Raw genomic sequence first — 21,042 nt, 5'->3', positions numbered from 1 at the left:
TTGAGGAACTCCACGTCATTTTTGTTCGCACAGATTCATAATTGCCAAGTGACACAAAGAAATCCCTGTCTTGTAAATAAGATTTAAGCCAATTTAGCACAGTGCCAGAAAGTCCCACCTACTTTTCTAGTCTGTCGAGCAGAGTCTTATGGTCGACTGTGTTGAATGCAGCACTGAGGTCCAGTAATACCAGAACCAAAATCTTTGATGCATCACTGCTCAGATGAATGTCATTCAAAACTTTTACAAGTGCAGTCTCAGTGCTGTGATGTGCTCGAAATCCAGACTGAAAGACATTAAAGAAATTGTTGTGCACCAAGAAGGCATTAAGTTGCTGAAAAACAACCTTTTCAATGATCTTTCCTAAAAAATGTAGGTTTGATATGGGCCTGTAGTTGTTTATTACTGAGGCATCCAGGTTAGGCTTTTTTAAAAGAGATTAATGACTGCAGTCGTCAGGGCCGTTGGAAAAAGGCCTGACTGAAGAGAACAGTTGACTATCTGAAGTATATCTAATGCTATGCAGTTAAAAACATCTTTAAAAAAGCTTGTAGGCAGTGTCGAGGCAGCAGGTAGTGGACCCAAGATTTCTGATTATGCCGCCAAAGTTGCATAATCTAAGGGGTGAAAAAGTGCTAAATTAACTGGAGCAGTGTTATGAGGCACAGGTGAAATAGCCACTGTGTTGGAGTTACAGGGTGTCTGTCTTATCTTTAAATCTTGTCTGTAAGAAAAGAGGCAAAGTCATTGCTTGCCTTGGTGGACAGCAGTTCAGGAGGGACTGACGCTGAGGGGTTAGTCAGTCTGTCAACAACAGTGAATAAGGTCCATGCATTGTTGTTATTTTTGTTGATAATCTCAGAGAAAAAGGACTGTCTTGCCCTTTTTAGCTCCAAGTTCTAGATGTGCAGACTTTCCTTATAGATGTCATAAGAGCTACAAGCCGGCTAAGTTTACTGCACTTGCTACTACAGTGCCCACACAAGCCAGCGGTGGAAAAGCATTCTCCTTCTCTTTCTAAATTATCCTACCAACCTGAAAGTCACTCTAAATGGCAAGCAGCACAGCTTCTCAGGGTCTACAGGAGTACAGAGGGAACACCCAGACGCCTGCAACAGTCCACTAACACAGAAAGGTGATGGAGTCAACCATTGGAGACACTAGGGAGAAGGCAAGGAATCCTTACAGCCTCAGCTTCACTGTAAGGTCTTCCCTGTTTGTCATTAACACGTGGCCATGAAATTACTGTTATAAGACTGCTCTTGGTTCGTTCGCTGACATATCATTGTGAAGCAGTCTTAACTTAAACAGTTAACCTATTTTCACTTTCCAGGAAGACCAACTTTTGTTTTACGTCTGCTTGTTGCAGAATATATTACTGCTAAAGTAAGTTTAACATTTGAGGGGGGTAAAGCAGAGTTTTGGAGCCTCAGTGTTACACAGATGTTCATGTTACTTACAAACGACTTACAAACTGTTTATTTAATACTACCCTAGTGTTTAGGATTTGTCTTGTTGTTTTTGTTGTGCATCTGCACTTTTACTGTTGTCCTTGTCTACGCTTGGGACAGCGAGAAACGTAATTTCGGTTCCTTGTATGTCAAGCACATGTGAAGAATTGACAAATAAAGCTGACTTTGACTTTGATGTTCTAGGGGACAGGAATAGCAGCTGTTGGGGACTGCAAACTAATGTACATGATCTGTGCTCAAATGCCTATCTGGAATACTTATACAGTTATCACTGGAAATGGCTGAGTTGACTATTTTAAGCCTGAATGTCCGGGGATTGAATGCCAATATTAAAAGAGTTAAATGCCTAAAAGTAATAATGACAAATTGGGTCAAATAGCATATGTTTGCACATCAATATATGGCACAAAAGTTGCATTCATATCAGTCTACGCTCCAACAGTGTTTGAGAAAGATTTTTATCTTGACCTCACGGAGGACCTGCTGACTATGAGTTAGTTGGGTGGAGACATGAATGTAGTCTGTAATCTCAAATTAGACCAATCATACATACACACATGCCCAACAATCAGCTTCTCTTGCCTTAAATATGATGATAGAAGACCCAAACTTGTTGATATTTGGCAGTTTCAAAACACGAACATTCAAGACTAGACAAGGTTCTCTGAAAATCATGAGTCATTTTCAAGGATTGACTATTTTCTGCTATCTCACAGTCTGAAGAAATGTGCTAAACCTGTAGTTTATCTACCAGTCATGCTGGCTGACCACAATCCACTGGTGGCCAGTACTGATTTAAGCTTCAAAATCAAAAGGTCTCAGAGGTGGTGCTTTAATGTTTTTAAATGACACTACCTTTGACTCTGAATTTAGAACCAGGATTTCCTCATTCCTTGATAATAAAGACTCTGTAGCAGATACCAGATTGGTGTGGATGGCGACAAAGGGTTTCATTCATGATCTCACAATATCATATTTGTCAAATCTAAAAAAGAGTAACAAAATTAGAGGAGAAATATGTATGTTTGGAAAAGACTCTTAAAGAGAAATAGTCTAGCACAGCTAAAGAAGAATTGCAAGTTGGTGAATGACCTATTGTGGAGACAAGCGGAATTCATCATACATAGGACAAGGCAAAATTACTATTGCAAGTGCAGTAAACTTAGCCAGCTTGTAGCTCTAAAACTGAAACAGTCTAAATTTCCCACATCCCACTAAAGGTTTGGTCTCAGACCCAAGGAAGATAAACAATACCTTTCAAGCGTATTACAAGATCTTGTACATATCATCCAATAGTATTTATGCAGAGAGATGTAATGCATTTTTGCATGATGCAGATCTACCCACCATACAGGTGCATGAAGCAGCAGATCTAGGTTGTTCTGCAAGAGCTAAAGAATGCATTGAGTAAAATGTCAAGAGGGAAATCTCCAGGCCCTGACAGGATCCCACCCAAAGTATTGCTGCACTTTTGGGACCTCCTTGGACCTGTGCTTCTGAGCTCCATTCAGACAGCTATAGAGAAGGGTGCTTTTCATGAGCACACAAATGTACCCCTAATTTCACTGCAGCCAACAAAAGGCAAGGACTCACTGAACTGCTCCAATTACAGACCAACATCTTTCATAAATTCAGAATTAAAGTTATATTCCAAATTACTGTCAACACACTTAATGGGTTACATGGATAAACTTATTCACAATGACCAATCTGGTTTTATGAGAGGCCGCCCTGCAGCAGATAATCTGAGGCATTTGATGCATGTGATAGAGGAATGCAAACAGTGAAAAGTACCATGTGCCATACTGTCATTTGATGCTGAAAAAGCTTTTGACAGGCTCGAGTGGCAGTATTTATGGGCTGTGTTACGAAGATTTCAGCTAGGTGATGAGTTTAATAGACTGGTACAAGATTGTACACTAATCCCTCAGCCATGGTTACTACAAATGGGCTGAATTCTAATCACTTTCCTATTTTTCATGGTACCAGACAGGGCTGCAGGCTCTCTTTCTTTCCAAGTCTTTTCATTCTCTCCCTCGAACCACTAGCACAACACTTGAGGAAGTTATATCCTCTATCCAAATTAGAAATACATCTCACACTCTATCAGCCTTCTCAGATGACCTTCTCATATACCTCATGGACATGGACAAGTCAATTGCCTCTCTTTTTCAGTATTTGAGGACCTCAAGCAACAGTCAGGGTACAAAATTAATTGGACAAAATCTGCCTTGATGCTGCTAAATGAAGCAGCTAAAAATGTAACAATAACAAGCCCAATTCCTATATTACTAAAAATTCTCTATTTAGGAATCCAGATACATACACCTCTCCAGAACATAGTGAAGAGTAACTATGAAAACATTTTCAAGGAAGTTGAACATGATCTTACAATCTGGACCAAGCTACCTGCCTCTTTCCAGACTCGCATATCTGCAATAAAAATGAACGCTCTGCTGCACATTCATTTTCTAAGTATGATGATTCCGCTCTCTCCCCAGTGGACTACTTGGTCAGGATTGACAGACCAGTATGTATATATATTTGGAATAATGGCCATCTTAAACTCAAATTAGCAGTACTGCAGAGTTCTAAAGATCAGGGTGGGCTATCCCTCCCTAACTTTAAAGTCTATCACCAATCCTTTCAATTATGTCCAGTCCTTGCTTGGCTTAACAATAACTCTTCAGTATCATGGAGGCCTCTAGAGGAAAGCCTTGTATATCCCAGGAAATTAGAGGATGTCTTACTTTCTAGTTTACATGAGAAATATGTGTATGTTACATTATGGACCTATTATTGCCAACACAGTTATGAACTTTAGAGTTGTAGAGAAAAACACCCCCTTGTGGCATAATTTGAATATATTGATTGCAGATAGATTGGACCATGGGCCTCCAAATGTATTAGTAGAGTTGGTGATTTATACAATGACAAAGGTATGCAGAGTTTTCAGGAATTGTGTCACCTCTTTGACCAGTCTGGCTCATCTTTTTTCTATTACTTACAAGTAACATCAGCCCTTAAATCGCATGGTGTACTCTTGGGGGCTGAGCTTCCCATTCCCCCTTTAGTGGACTGGATGAACTCTTCTCCCCACCAGGGGATTTGTGTCATCAACATACTCCAGGCTATCTGGACCAAAGGGAAACTTGCTACCACTCAAAGCGTGGAAGAGAGACTTTGATCTACAGGATGAGGACATATTATCAGATAGTGTACGGAGAAACACCTTTTGTGCCTCTAAGAATCCAAATCACCAACTTATCCACTTTAAGTTTTGTCACTGAGTTTTTATTACACACCTGCCACCAGGTTTTGCATGAGACAAACACAGAGTCCAGACTGTAACATGTGCCAATTTTGTGCTAATTTCTTAGGGAGCTATAAACATATGATGTGGGAGTGTCCCTCTGTTCAAGACTTCTGGGGCCGGGTTTCCCAAAATCTGTCCAAACTAATAGTTAATACTATTTTACACAATCTTATGCTATGCCATAATAAATGTATAAATGCTATAAAAGCAGAAAGAAGTCTTGAAAAAGTGAAAACCTGGCCTTGATTATGATTGTTTTTTTTGTTCTCCCAGTGTCACATATCTCTGCATTGAGAAAAACCACAGCCACTAATTTGTTTTGTGTGTTTTTTGAATCATTTCATCTGTCCTCACGCCTTAAACACGCACATGTACATTTTGTATAAATGGCTACCTGGAGCTTCTGATGCAAAAGACAACAGCGAAGATCAGGAGGTCCACCAGCCAGTCTGCAGATTAGGAGGCATACAAAGAAGGTAAGAAGAATATGAGTGAACATGATGACATTCATAGACTGAGCAACTATACCAACTACTTCTTAACACATGCAACTCATGCAGCCTTGCAAAACTAATTGCCTTTAGCGATAATTATATCCTTATCATCATTATGATTATAGTGACTCTAATTACCATTGTCATCATAAATCATTGTATTGTAAAAATGTGCTGAAAATGTTCAAAAAGTACAGATACACACACTGAAATTCTTTCAGCAAGTTTTATACTGAAAAATTCCCAAAATCTGGAAATGGCATGATGACGTTTATGAGGTCAGTGTTTGAAACATAAAAACAAAGTCAGTTTGCTGCTTCACTTTTGTTTGAGAGACTGTTGTTAACTTTGGTTGATGCTGGACAGTTACTGAGTGTTCTTCAAAAATGGGTAATCGAATTTACACTTGGATTTCTGTATTTACTAAGTCCGTCTGAACACTCAAATAGGTGGTAATGAAATGTACAAATAAAATCTACATGTCAGTCAAGAGTATCAAGATCTGCAGCATTGTCCTTGTACAATAGGACAAGTTACAGGCAGTTATTGCTATGCTCAGGTGTGCGTTGTACCCACCCATGGATGAGGTAATTGTTTTCCCAGCGGTAGCGCAACTCTAGAACAAACTCCTGCCAGAGGTGGGCAACAGCCCGCAGCCCACCATGGCTGTAGTTGACCAGACAAACACACAGTGCCAGCCGGTAAGTCAGACTGTCACTGGGTGCTGACTTCAGCTGAAGAAATAGTTTCTGGATGTAGGAGGGACAGAAAGCAGGAAAAACAAAAGATTATTGATCTATGGAAAAGTTTAATTCAGAAGAGGAAACAAATGCTGGGAAGTACTACAAAAAATCTAGCTTTTAATTGATGCAATGGCTGTTAAGACAACAGCTTAATTACTTGGGGACTTGCACACAAATTTTTCCAAGGGCTTGCGCAATATGTTATTATTCCCTTAAGTGTTGTGTTTTTGTGAAATGCTATGTTTCAGTGATTGCAGTTTTATAATGTTGTGCAGTGGATGCAGTTTATCTTCTTGTCATTCCCGGAGACTGGGTCAGGACCCACTGGTATTATATTATTATATTATATATATTGTTTTATTGGTGAGGGGAAAAAAGAACCTGTGAATACTGTGTAAATACACAAATTTTGTCTCATTTATCAAACCATGCCAAGATAATATAAGGATGAAGAAATGGCAGCAAAAATAGTCAAGAATGTCCAATTATGCACAGATTAACTCTTCCCACCCAAAATTTATTGATAAGGCCTTGTGAACTGGGTCGTGATGTTTTGTCACTTTTAAAAAGTGGGTCTTCAGAAAAAAAGTTTGAGAAACACTGCATTACATTAAACATTCCTTATTCAAAAGATACATCTTCGACTCTAAAAAAAACTGTCTGACACCCCAGTCAAAGTAGTGTGTGGTAAGAGGGCAAACGTACATCGTCAGAGTTTCTATCTGGCTCAGCGTTCCCACAGGCATTTGACTGGGCCATTTTATTCTTGCTGTTCTCTGATGACTTCTCTACAGCAGCATCTGGGAAGAGATACTAACAGAACAAAAACACACAAAAACTTAAATATAGAAGTACAGTTCATTTCTACATTTACATAAACAGTGACCTGTTCCAGAGAGTTTATGTATATATATATATATATTCATATTCATATATATATATACATATTCATATATCGGTGAGACCCTGAATCAATGGTGGAAACACCTGCAAAAGTCGTTATAAAGCAGAATCTTTTCATCCTTAGTTGTCTTTCAAGTCAACTTGGCTTTTCTGATGTAAAATGGCAACCGCAAAGCCATATTCCAGTACCTGGATTCCAGTTGTTTAGATTGCAGTGATCTGCTTCTTCTCTTTTCTTTAGCTTTCAGCAGTTTGTAAAAAGACTGCCCTGATTTCTTGTTGAATCTATCTCTTGTACAATCAATCACACTACAGCTGTTTCTTATATTAGATGGGGTTTTTGTTTTTGTGGCTTCAGGCCACAAAGCTAACACTGCCATTCAGCAGCCTTTTCGCTACTCAGTGGATGTGATGGCAGTAGGTGACATCAAGTGTATATCTTACATATAATGAGATGCAACTTTTAGCTATTTGGCCTAATTTTCCAGCAATGAGCTGGAAAAGAGCCATGGTCTTAAATATGCTGGATTGTGCTGGTTTAAAGACTTACAAGCTGAGCAACACAGGAAAGCACAGGGTATACTTGTGTGAGACCTGTGTAATTTGTCTTTTTTAAACTCTAAAAGCACATTTTAAATTTATTTTAGATTATTTATTTATTTTATAAATGTTTTTATTCTTTGAAGAACACTTTTAACCTGAAGTTTTCATTGTTGTGCTTGTTTATTGTGACAGTAATACCAATATAAAACAATCAGCAAGAATAGTCCTTACCAGTAGGACAGAATTGAGTATATCAGTGTTGAGTGGTGACTCATCAATGTGTCTGTGGCGTCGGATGTGTTTTCGGGCACTGTGCACCATATTGGAGACAGAGAGTTTAGAGATTGGCACTGTTGCTGCTGGCTCTGTCAGCTTGGATAAGGCAGAGCTGATATCAGTATTTTCTGCATGGGAAAAACAGCAGTTATTATTATTATTATTATGTTTGTAACAGGAGGCTCAAACATTTCACAAACACCAGTGAAATAAGGTGACAGGTGTGTGCTTAGTGACATTACAGTGAGACCAATGCCATCCATTCCAGTGTTAAACATTACAGCCAGTAACCTGACCTTTGCCCTCCTCTTCAGCCAATCCCCTTCCCAGAATCTCTTCTGTAGACTCCTTCCTACAGCAGAGCTTAAAAAACTCTGTCAGAAAGTCACCTGCATGGGAAGAGAAGAGTGGATCAAATTTTTCACAGCATTTTTACACTGGTTATACTGCCCAGACCAAAACTCTCTGCAAAGACCAAACCTACCAGCCTGAATGACAACCACCCAGCAGCACTCACCTCGACCATCAGGAAGTGCTTTGACTGGTTAGTTAACACATTCACCTCCTCCGTCCGTGACTCACTGGACCCACTTCAGTTTGTGCGCAGACCAAACAGATCTACACACAAAGCTATCATCCTAGCCTCTGCACTTGCTTCCTCCACTTGGACCACAGAAACATACATGCGAAAATGCTGTTCATTGATTCTAGTTCAACATTCTATACCACTGCTGACTTCATGCTCAGAGACCTAGGCCTCAACCTAGGGCTCAACACCACCTTGTGTGACTGGATAATGAACTTCCTGATGAGCCCTTGGGGCTGTGTGCCCAGGCCTCTCCTGTACTCCCTGACAGAAGCCCTTTATCTACCTCCATCTCAGTGACAGCAAAACACAGCTGACTGTGGACTACAGGAAGTGACAAGGAGAAGGCTCCCCCCTACTAGCTACCAGATGTTTATAAGCATTCAGAAAGTTTAGCTGGAGTAAGTGCCTCCTGGCAAAGCAAGTGGAAGACAAGCTGCACCCTCCATGGATATACCAAAGTACAAAGAAATTTATTTGCCATTTATGTCAAGGTTGAATAACAGGATATCGACATAGTGACTTTTTTGATTTCTTGTTTGGAATGGTTGGTGAGACAAAAAAAAAAGTATAACAAACGAATTTACATGGAGGTGTGCTGAGGCTGAATCCAGCCATTTCACAGCCTAAGGGAAGAAGCTGCTCTTGCACTGGGTAGTACAGCAGTGGATACTTCTATATCTCCTGCCTGACGGCAGCGGGGTGAACAGACTATCGTGTAAATACTAGCATTTGGGGACTTGCCAATACTGAGTACTGATACAAGTACTTAATAATATCATAAAAGTTCTTACAATAACTTTAAAAACATGTTTTATTTTCATTAGATGCTTACCTTCTAAAAGTGACAAATCATTGTTGCCATTTCCTGCTACAAGTGTAACCATAGTTACTATACACAATACATTTTTGGGTTGTTTGTAGTAAGTTACTTTACTGAAATTTTGTTTCTTCTAAAGTTGTGCAGCTTACTGTGTACATGATATATTTCAGTATAATAGTTTCACAGCATAATTATAGACTTGAAGAATTAAGTTTACTGTTACAAATGGTGTTATACACCGATCAGGCATAACATTATGATGACCTGCCTAATATTGTGTCCCCCTTTTGCTGCCAAAACAGCCCTGACCCGGCAAGACATGGACTCCACTAGACCCCTGAAGGCGTGCTATGGTATCTAGCACCAAGATGTTAGCAGTCTGTAAGTTGCGAGGTGGGGCCTCCATGGATCGGACTTGTTTGTCCAGCCCATCCCACAGGTGCTCGATTGGATTGAGATCTGGAGAATTTGGAGGCCAAGTCAACGCCTCAAACTCGTTGTTGTGCTCCTCAAACCATTCCTGAGCCATTTATGCTTTATGGCACAATGTATTATCCTGCTGAAAGCGGCCACAGCCATCAGGGAATACCGCTTCCATGAAAGGGTGTACATGGTCTGCAACAATGTTTTGGTAGGTGGTACGTACCAAAGTGACATCCACATGGATGGCAGGACCCAAGGTTTCCCAGCAGAACATTGCCCAAAGCATCACCAGCTTGTCTTCTTCCCATAGTGCATCCTGGTGCCATGTGTTCCCCAGGTAAGCGACGCACACACACCCAGCCATCCACGTGATATTAAAGAAAACGTAATTCATCAGACCATGCCACCTTCTTCTTCTGCTCCGTGGTCCAGTTCCAATGCTCACGTGCCCATTGTTGGCGCTTTCCGTGGTGCACAGGGGTCAGCATTGACACCCTGACTGGTCTGCAGCTCTGCAGCCCCATATGCAACGAAATGTGATGCACGATGTATTCTGACACATTTCTATCAGAACCAGCATTAACTTCTTCAGCAATTTGAGCAACAGTAGCTTGTCTGTTGGATCGGACCACACGGGCCAGCCTTCACTCCCCACGTGCATCAAAGAGCCTGGCTGCCCATGACCCTGTGGCCGGTTCACCACTGTTCCTTCCTTGGACTACTTTTGATTGACTGACTACTGCAGACCAGGAACACCCCACAAGAGCTGCAGTTTTGGAGATGCTCTGACCCAGTCATCTAGCCATCACAATTTGGCCCTTGTCAAACTCGCTCAAATCTTTACGCTTGCCCATTTTTCCTGCTTCTGACACATCAACACTGAGGACAAAATGTTCACTTGCTGCCTAATATATCCCACCTACTAACAGGTGCCATGAAGAAGAGATAATCAGTGTTATTCACTTCACCTGTCAGTGGTCATAATGTTATATCTGATCAGTGTATATGATAATTATTTCACTATCATTTACAGCACTTTAACTAGTATTTTAATTACACATTTATGTGTGCAGTATTTAAGTTTCTTCTTCATGTCCCTCTTGTGTAAGAGCTACTTAGCACCTGCATGTCATTATTTATAATTTATATTTAGGGGGGGCAGGTATGAATGTTGTGCCATGCGTGCCACAGGTTTGTTGACCCTTCTCTGAACCCCAAAGAGTGGGTGTACTGTGCTGTCAGGCTGTTTTGGTCAAGATTAAGTACACAAAGAGAAGTTGTAGCAGCTTATTACGAAGAAAAGATGGTTACACACTGGTGGCAGCAGTGCATTTTTCTTCAAATTAATTAGCTGAGACATTCAACTAGTTTACGCCCACAGGGACTTATTGAACAGCAGCTGGCTGTGGTGTCTGCATTTATTTCACTTTTACATGGACTTGCATGGAATTTTAGAGTTTCCAAAGTCACTGTGGTCATTAGTGGATGATGTTGAGGACAGTGAGTCTCTCGCTGATGACGACGACGCAACCAGAAAAGGTAGGGTAGAGGGTAAGTATTAGCAAACTCCTTTATCTCTGTATCGTGGTTACTTCTCATGATGGGTCTTCTGATGATGGGTGTGAGGTATCGGAGTAGTTTTATGAGTATGAGTACGTGAGGACAGTATTGGACCAATGCTGGTATCGGTATCAATGCATCCCTAGTGTTCAGCACCAAGTACCTTTGTAGCTTCTAAGTGAACCGCTGTGGTGTGAAGTTAAGGTTTTTTTCTGCATTGCTGTTATTTTACTGTTTCATGTTTGCCTTCAGCTAATAAGAGTCATGTTAAGTTACTTTTGATGAAAATGGAAATCTCCCGATTTTGCTGCTACCTAATAAAACCTTTAAGATAATAAGAAATAACAGGGTCTTTTATTGTGAGGAATTTATAGAAAATAAAATGTATATCCACAGTTCAGCCACTTGAAAAACTGTGTCATCACTAAATACTTATCTTCAAGCAGGTGCCAATGTCGGGCTGACACACGAAGCCTCTGCTGAAAAGGTGCAAAAAAATAGCATGACCACCTGGGTGTCATTTTTACATCACTGCCAATCAGAGCTAGAGTCGAAAAATACCTGTGACTACTTAAGAGTCATCTGACTCTTAGTTTCAATGAAATTTCTGTTTGTGTTTGTTAACCAACCCTAACCCAATGCCAAGCCTGTGCATGGTTAGCAAATTAAGAGGATGCTGGACTTTTACTGCACCATCTGCTGGGGCTGACGCTGTGAGAGACAATGGATTTGAGTACAGCAGGTGGGTCCAGCTCATCAGGGTTCAGGTAATCCTGCATCATTTCTCTGTCACCAGCACCTCAGGCATTCAACATATATTGTGGTTTAGTGCTTATTGAATTAACTAGACCAGGGGTCTGCAACCTTAACAATCTAAAGAGCCATTTTTGGCCCAAAAAAAGAAAAAAAAAACATGTCTAGAGCAACAACTATTAAAAACTCTTTTCCTGAAGACTTTTTCCTAATTGGGCATCCATAGCTAGCTTACAGAGACTCAAGAAGACGAACCCCCATGCAAAATTTAGAGGAAAAGCCACCAAGCCGTAGACATAGGCTATGATGCACATTTTAGTTGACAAAATATTAAAACTTTTTTTTTTTAATTTGGTGTATAGGCTACATATTTTACAGTTGGTAAATGTAAGAAACACTTTACACAAAAATGGATTTCTGAGTTTTGACCCTGACTCAACAATCTATTGCAGTATGTTGTTGTGAAAGTTTGAGTCATCCCAACTACTTCATAGACCTGCAACAATGATAAATGAAAATTAAGATGTTGAAAAGAAATAACCATCATTCATTTCAATATAATTATTTGCTAAAGTCACAGGGAGCCACTGGAGAGTGGCTAAGGAGCCACAGGTTGTAAACCTCTGACAGAAACCTATAGTATAGAGCAATTAGAGGTGATTATACAGTATCTCAATATCACACTACACACCCCAAGAATAGTAAAAAAATATATTAATCAATCTATTTAAATAAGTAGGCTTTACCCATTTTTAAAAACAACTAGTAGTAGAAATGCGATTGGTACAATACAATGTTTTTAACAAAAACAAAACAATATGTTCTCATGCAATTATTCAAATAAAAAACGTATTGAGGTCTCACTTTCAAAAACAGTGCAATTCAGATTTTTTTTATGTCTTTCGCAATAATGTCTGTAAAAGAGCTTCTCTTCTCTTCTCTGGCTCTCCAATAGCGGCCAGGTTATACAAACTAAAAATTATACACTACTAAAATAAACAAAAGGTAAAAATGGTGAATGGGTCTAGGTAATTCCACTTGTTCCCTAGTTTGTGGAATATTTCAATGTCTTGAAATAAGACAGGTTAAGGCAGATTGCTACACTTGCTTTAATTAAAAAAAAAAACACTTGCTTTTAGAAATTTCATGAAATAACCTATTTGTATTAGAAACAGGTGAAACAATATCATGTCAGTGCATTATTTTTTCATCTCTTATAGCTGCAGAAATGCAATGCATACCAGACACTGAGGATTTCATCTTACCCAGTAAACACTGAGGGTTTTCAGCTGTCCTGACTCGGACTGACCAGTGAGGAGCTTGGAGAGGGTCAAGGTCACTGCCGGGTCACACAAACAGAATATACGGTTAAATCACTAAGGCAATACCAATTAGTTTGAAGCTTCATTCATGTTTTTGCATTTCTATTCACTCTGTATTTCTACAAAGATTAGGGGCCCTATCTTATGCCCGGTGCAAAGCCATTGCGCCACCAGCGCAAGTGATTTTGCTATCTTACGCCAGCGCAAGTGCCATTTTTGCCATAAGATAGCAAAGGCGCTTGCGCTGGGTCTGTGCCACTGTGGGCGTGAGGTCTAAACATGAAGGCAAAACGAAGGCGTGGCTGGGCGCGTTTCCTATCTTGTGCTCAGCGCACTGGGGTAAAACGCGCTTGTGCCTTAGGGTCATGTCTTGTGCTGATCGAAAGCGCAAGTGGAAAGCGGGAAGCGCAATGGATTTAATTTATTCAAGGTGTGTCCAAATCCACCTTTGCCGTCTTGTGTCATGGGTGGGAGTGATATTTCGCCCTGCCCCGCCCTTTGCACCACCAGCGCAAAGCAGGATACACCTATCAGATGTGCCCAAGTGCCCTCATTAATTCACAGGGGAGTTTAGGCCGAACATGCAATAAACCAATCAGAAAGTCAGCTCTCATCACCTTTTAAGAGGCAGGTGCTCCGGCAGCGCAAGCGGAGGCAGTATGAAGGCAGATTTACCAGGAGGAAACAAAGAGAAAAGGTTTTTAAAATGAGCCAATACAATAAATATGAACTGCAAATGTCATGCAGATATGTAACTGGTTATGTTTTACACTGAAGCACCTTGAAATTGTGTTGTATTTTATAATTAATTATTAGCATCATCATCATTATTAATTTTACTGGCTGAGGAGCGGGGAGAGAGATGGTGTAGTAGAGAGGGGAGGCGAACAGATCCAGAGGCCGGGAAGCTTCCCGGTTCCGCTGGCACACCTGAGCCAGGTGGAGGAGCAGTTAAGCGGTGGTCTGTGCTCCTCCTTCTTCTCCTCTCCCACCTAATTATCATCTTCTCCTCTCATCCTACCTCCTCTGTCCCGCTGCAAAACAAGTTGTTCTGTTCTGAAGTTTGGAGTGTGCAAAATTACGCACGGATCTATCCAACCAGCTATGACAGAAGCACACATAACTTTTTTCTCTCAGGTTGGGCCGGACTCCTGTGGTCAAATATAGTGTCTGTATATTTTATATATATCATAATTGTTCAATCATTGTTTTTCTGGATCATAACAAACAGGCAGACACACACTACAGCTGCTCCAGCTGTCATGCTGACTCATCCAATAAAGACAATCTGACAGCTGTGATCGCGGCTGTGCTCACTTCGCAGATCTATTTAGATTTATTAGGCTTTATAGGTATAATTCTTTCCCTCAGTACTGAGTTCATCTTTAAAGATGTATGCACGCATGGCTGTTTAACATTGATGAAAAGTGTTCTGTGATTGTGGAGACGTGTGTGTGTTTCGGCCAAGCCCACCAGGTTCTATCTTGTGCTGAAAGACCACAGACTTTGCGCTTCGACCAGGTTTTGGCTGGTCTAAAGCGCAAATGCGTTTTAATCCAATGCGCTGAGCACAAGATAGCAAACACACCGACCACGCCTTCGTTTTGCCTTCATGTTTAGACCTCCCGCCCACAGCGGCACAGACCCAGCGCAAGCGTGTTTGCTATCTTACCCACATGGCAAAAATGGCACTTGCGCTGGCGTAAGACAGCAAAATCACTTGCGCTGGTGGCGCAATGGCTCCACAATCACCAGACACCTTAATTTACATTTATTTCTCCACAGGAGTGTCGATTAGTGAAGTGTCCTTTAAACATATCCACCAGCAATAAAGTGTGAATATTGAAGTTAATAGTGCAGATATGTGTGTGTCTTGCCCTTGGCTGAGGTGTGCACCCTCATCTCCACAATCACCAAACACCTTTCATCTATGTTTAAAAGTCGTGCACTCGCGTGTGTCTTTGAAGTTAATCACAATAATAAGTACAACAGTACTATTATTATAATTATAAAGCCCAATAAATCTCAGCAGACCTGCAAACAGGATCACAGCTGATTGTCTTTATCAGATGAGTCAGCATGACAGGTGGAGCAGCTGTAGTGTTTATGTCTTTGTGTTTGTTATGATCCAGAAAAACAATGTTTAAACAATTATGATCTTTAACATATAAAATATACAAGACACTATATTTGACCGCACGAGTCCGGTCCAACCTGAGAGAAAAAGTTATGTGTGCTTCTATCATAGCTGGTTGGATATATCTGTGCGTAATTTTGTGCACTTCAAACTTAAGAAACTCTCTCTGATTATTTCACAGCGGGTCAGAGGAGCGAGGATGAGAGGAGGAGATGATGATTAGGTGGGAGAAGAGAAGAAGGAGGAGTGCAGACAGCCACGTATCTGCTCCTCCACCTGGCTCAGGTGGGCCAGTGGAACCAGGAAGCTTCGCGGCTAGACTGGATCTGTTCGCCTCCCCTCTCTACTGCACTATCTCTCTGCCCCGCTCCTCAGCCAGCAGAGTTAATAATGATGATGATGATAACAATTAATTATGAAATATAACATACTTTCAATGTGTTTCAGGTTAAAATATAAGCAGTTACATATCTGCATGACATTTGCCCTTCATTTATTGTATTGTATTGTATATTGTATTGTTTTTTACAGGCGTTAATGTAAATTATTTACACGACACTGATTCAGAGACATCCTGCCGTCTCCATATATCGCGTTTTCACTTCTCGTACCAGGAGATCTGTTTCCTTGCTTTGTAAATCTTTTCTCCTTGTTTCCTCCTGGTAAATCCGCTGTCATGCTGCCTCCGCTTGCGCTGCTGGCACACCTGCCTCTTAAAGGTGATGAGAGCTGATTTTCTGATTGGTTTAACAGATTTAAATAATCGAAATTTGGATGTTTGGGAATTGATTCAGATTCGCCCACGTCCGAATCACGATGCATCTCAGAATCGGAAATTTCCCCCACCCCTACAATAAACATATCACCGGGATAGGGCTGCAACTATCAATTATTTTAGGAATCAAGTATTCTATCAATTATTCTTTCGAACATTCTAACTGTGCAATTGGATACGAAATATTGCGTGCTCTGCAATTTTTTTTCCATTAAATGATTTTGCTTTATTTAAGAGCAATAGTAATATACAAAAGAGAAAATGAGACAAGTCTCTTAATTACACATTATTGGTTACAATAATATTGGTACTTTTTCACAACTAAATAATTATTATTTTTTAAAATATGATAGATTAAAAACAAAAAGAATATATTTAGAATAGAATCAGAATTGAATATTTTTATAACTAACAATAACAAGCAACTGTAACGTTTATAACAGCAAAGACACTATGTAAACTCATTAATATAATACCAGAAACCAATCTAAAATGTCAATAAAGTAAACCATATTCCTGACATCAAAATACTGCGTGATGTTTAGAAATAATGAACACAGACATCAGTCAGTATCATTCATCCAGTTCTCTGTTCTCCCTCTGATGTTCATGAGATTCTCCTGCAGAGAGAGGATGGGGCTCTTTGTCTCATACAGCAGGAAGTTTACAACAGTTTGGCAAAATTTAACATACATGGCAAACTAAGCTAAACAGTTAGAATACATAGTATACACAGCTTTGGTTTTAACTTGCTGCAATTCGCTTTTAGCTGAGCTCATGCACTATGCTGGTGTAAAACAGCAGTGGTAGATGATAGACTACAGACAAAGCAGATTAAAATATCGCTGGCTTTGTATTTACATGTTTGTGCTTGTTGATCAGGTGCACTGATTAAGTACTGGCTTTTTAGTTGTGACGGTTTTATTGTAGTTACGAGGGTAATTGTTGTCACCTCATGTAATCTTGAAGTTACTTCACCCATTTCATTTTATTGCACCTCACTCCATGTGTGTGTGTGTGTGGGAACGTGTGTGGATAAATTACATCAAATCTTTAACATGGGAGTTTATCAATACTTTGGTCTTCAATAATTCAGCCCAGGGACCTGTTTAACACTGAGTGTTGCAGGGCTGCACCCAATGATTAATTTTTAAATGATTAATCTATCAAGTATTTTTTCAATTAACTGATTAACCTATCAATTAATTTAGTGATTAATCTAATGATTATTTTTTATTATTCAATTATACAACAATTTATTGACCTAAAAATGCACATCAAAAACTTGTCTAATTAATATTTTATTTAATGACAATCCTGAAAATTAGACAAATTATGCACATTAGAATAATGATAATAGTGACATATTAAAGTTAGTCTAATTTCCACCCTAAATTTCAAAGGGGCTGTGATGCATATTCATTTAATAACTAATCACTGTCAATCCTTCACTGAACTGGACTTCACTGAACTGGACAATCACCTAGAAAACTTCTGCTCATCATTATTTAAAAGGCAATATAATCCAGCCTACAGAGATGGGTAGAGGTGCAGGTATGGATCTTTAAATTGGAGAAAATAATGTTTTGGTGGGAACAGCTTGAAGGCAGGGAGTAAAAGACTTTCCAAATGGAGAATACAGGACACTCTTACCTGTAGACATCATTATCCACAACTATGCCTTCTGTCAAGTGAGGCCAAGTGGTTGCAAGATGAAGCTCACTGCAACAGCCAAAAACAGACTAAATAATTAATTTTGTTTTGTACAGAGATTACAAAATTCAATACAATTTACTTATGCATTTCTATGATCACCTGTATTCTTTTAGGTAAACTTAGTAACACTGACAAGCATACGGTAAAAAACAAACAATATAAAATTCCTCAGTGACCTTTCCACCCCAACACAAATGCTAGTACCTGACATCTCACTGACATCAAAAGGACATAAGACATTAAATACTTATTTTGATATGTGATAAAGTTTTCATATGTACTGCACACACTGTAGAACTGAAATATAACCAAAGCCCAGTGAAAACAGCAACTTAAGTTTCTGGAATGAAATGTCATCAGAATTACAATTCCATTACCTGATTGGCTCTTCACAGGCTCCAAATGGAAGCTTCCCAAACTCCACTCCTCCCACCTCACCTCCAAGGAGGGTGTCAAAGTCTGTCAGAAAACCAAACAAAATACACAATGATAAGAAAAACAACTGCACGGCAATAAACCAGTTGTCATCAAAATCTAAGTGCCATTAATTCCACAGATCTCCATAGTATTAAACTTTTTAAATATTAAGTCATTCACTCTCATTGACTTAAATGCAAAGGGCCACAGGCTGGAACAGAACCTGAGTCTATGTGGAAAAAATTCAGATGCTTTACCAGGTGAGATACTGGGGTGGCCCAAGAGGCATATCCCTCTAATTATTTTAATCTCTCAGCTCATTTGCATCGGATCTTCTGCTCTAAAAATGTCATTTTACAATTTTTCACAATCTGGTTGGACCCCAGTTATTGTCGCCAGCAGCTTTATTTCTTTTTCTTTTATCTTTCAAAGGGACTGCATTTTTGGGGGGCTAAAGGTGCTTAGAAACTTGCAAAACGTGGCACACACATCTGATATGAGTTTTGAGCATGGGTGGAGCAAAATGGCTCCATGGATGAGTGCAACAATATGTCACATCCCAAATCCCCTTTGGCTGAAAAGGCAGGGTGCTTTTCATTTGGTAATTTAATCTCCTCCACTCGCTTCCTCTCCCTCTGTCTTAGTTCCACCCAGCGAGGACTTGAGACAGAGATGTGAGGAAGAGATGAAGGCATTGAAGAGACAAAGTTGAAAAAAATCTTTGATTCCTTTTAGCCTCAGTCTGAAATGACAATAGTTACTGATGACTAGCTGCAGCTGTCAAACTGATTGGAACAAAGGTACACAAACATTTATTTAAGAACAATATCAACATCTGACGGAAATCATTTAGATATGTAAACTGTTTAAAATGGATGACTAATTGTAGTATTCTGTCTGATGTTGATTTTAATGATCATTTAACATTACTCTTAAATCTTTAGGCTACAGATCAGCCAGGTCATTTGTTTACTTAAGTTGTTTATTTACTTGCTTCAATACATGACGCAATAAAGTAAGCATAGCACTGAAGGTATTTTCCCTGATCCGTCCAATAAAGCGTGTGACAGTGATTCCAAAGTAATAATCACTGAATCATCAGATACCAAACGCCTCTTTTTCATCCTGTCTCTACCTGTTTGTGTCATTATTCAGAACATGCAATGATTTGAAGTCTAATAATACAAATAATGTTTCTAATCAATTATTTCTTCATGAGCTCTTTATGACAACAAATGACAGAAATATTCACATCAGAATCATTAAAGTGCTGCAGAAACTTCTGTCAGTGTTGTTTTTACTGTGATAGAAATATGACCCTTCCCTAGAACACCTGCTTTTAAAATGGAGTTTGGCTCAACGGTACCAAAACAGCAAAATTAAGTGTCTTAACAATATAAACAGAGGCAGCTGTCTGAAATACTTTGCCTGAAGTTTCAGTAATGTAGTTGTATATCCAGTTCATCCAGTTTGATGGAGACTGGCTGAAAGGGCCCCTATTTCATTCATTTCTTCTATGGAACGTGGCAAATCTTTCATATCGTTCAGCAAAGGCAGCATATTTGTTCACCTGACTGGTCAGCAAAATTGGACTCTTAACAGCTAAAAGTAGTACAGTTTTCTCATTTTATGTGTTTGTGTTTACCAGTTTGTGCCTAGAAGTGCAACTCTCATCCATTATGCCTTCAATAATATTTCAAATCAGTTTTTGAGTTCTGCAAGAAAGCACAATATTTCAGAAAATTTTCTTTTTTTCATTTTGAGTTTAGTTTTTTAGTAAATTAGGATTTAGCTATTTAGCATCACCAAGGCCTTTTTGTTTTTGTTTTGTTTTTTGTTTGTTTGTTTTATTGTGTTAGATTTAGGAGACATTGTGAGAATAGACTTTACACAATAGAGCTGTGATTCTAAACATAACCAAACAAATATCAGTACAAAACAACAAGAACAAAAAAGAAAACAAATAACAACAATAACAGAACACCTACTAAAAACACCATAATGTTTGTCACACCTGTGATGTGTGTGCATGTGTTCATACACCTGGCAAACTACAATGTGAGAGCAGGGAAGCAAAACAGAGGTATGACGGGGGTTAAGGGATGACGTTATTAAAATAAGGAAACAATTAAGTAGGGAATAAGAATTACTGAGAGTCAGTAAGTGTGTGAGAGAGGGGGGACTGAAACAAAAATAAGCAAGTAATATAAATGAATAATATATATTAATAAAAAAGAAGGAAACAAAATGTAATAACAAAAAATTCTGGACTGTAGTGGATCTGGGCCACCATTGGAAGCAGAGGGGCCTCTGAGGCTGGGCAAGGGTTGAGTGTCTGTGCATCACAACCTCATTGCATGGAATTGTTTGTTAGTTTGAATTTGAGAGACCCCTAGTTGAAGAATTTACAGACACAATTGGAAAGGCAGTAGTGGTGGTCAGGGATTCACTTGGTGGAATTCTGACAGATGTCAGGGGGGCCACATCAACACTCATGTAATGCAAGAAAGCACAAAATTTCTGAAAATATACTTTTTTTTAGTTTTAGTTTAGTTTTTCAGTAAATTAGCATTTAGCCGTTTAGCATCATCCAGGTCTTAAGACTTTGCTGACCAAAATAAGATGGATTATGGCAGTTTATAAGAATATAGGGCCTACGATGTCCTGTTGCCAGTAGGAGGCTATGAATCCTACCCGCTACACTCCGGCCTTGCTCAGACTACACCCATTTTTTTAAAGTAGGCCTTCATTTTGATTTTGTCTTTGCTTCACACTGATGCAAA

At 39.4% G+C, this 21,042-nt stretch overlaps 1 protein-coding gene across 4 annotated transcripts in view; it reads right to left on the bottom strand.

The window, feature by feature from the left end:
- Positions 1–21,042, bottom strand: part of rab3gap1 (RAB3 GTPase activating protein subunit 1) — a 120,177-nt gene that overhangs the window by 68,900 nt on the left and 30,235 nt on the right. For all 4 annotated transcript variants that reach the window (XM_084740050.1, XM_084740049.1, XM_084740051.1 and 1 more), the window contains 8 exons: positions 18,220–18,301; positions 17,780–17,848; positions 13,158–13,231; positions 8,044–8,136; positions 7,703–7,875; positions 6,731–6,838; positions 5,859–6,031; positions 5,183–5,237 (listed from right to left, as the gene is read on the bottom strand). In XM_084740050.1, coding sequence (XP_084596176.1) covers positions 5,183–5,237; positions 5,859–6,031; positions 6,731–6,838; positions 7,703–7,875; positions 8,044–8,136; positions 13,158–13,231; positions 17,780–17,848; positions 18,220–18,301 — 827 coding nt within the window. The remainder of the gene's footprint in view (positions 1–5,182; positions 5,238–5,858; positions 6,032–6,730; positions 6,839–7,702; positions 7,876–8,043; positions 8,137–13,157; positions 13,232–17,779; positions 17,849–18,219; positions 18,302–21,042) is intronic.

Source organism: Lutjanus erythropterus, chromosome 17, assembly GCF_056507025.1.
Source record: "Lutjanus erythropterus isolate fLutEry1 chromosome 17, fLutEry1.hap2, whole genome shotgun sequence".
NCBI lineage: Eukaryota > Metazoa > Chordata > Actinopteri > Lutjaniformes > Lutjanidae > Lutjanus > Lutjanus erythropterus.
This window is presented reverse-complemented; position numbering and strand designations above follow the sequence as displayed.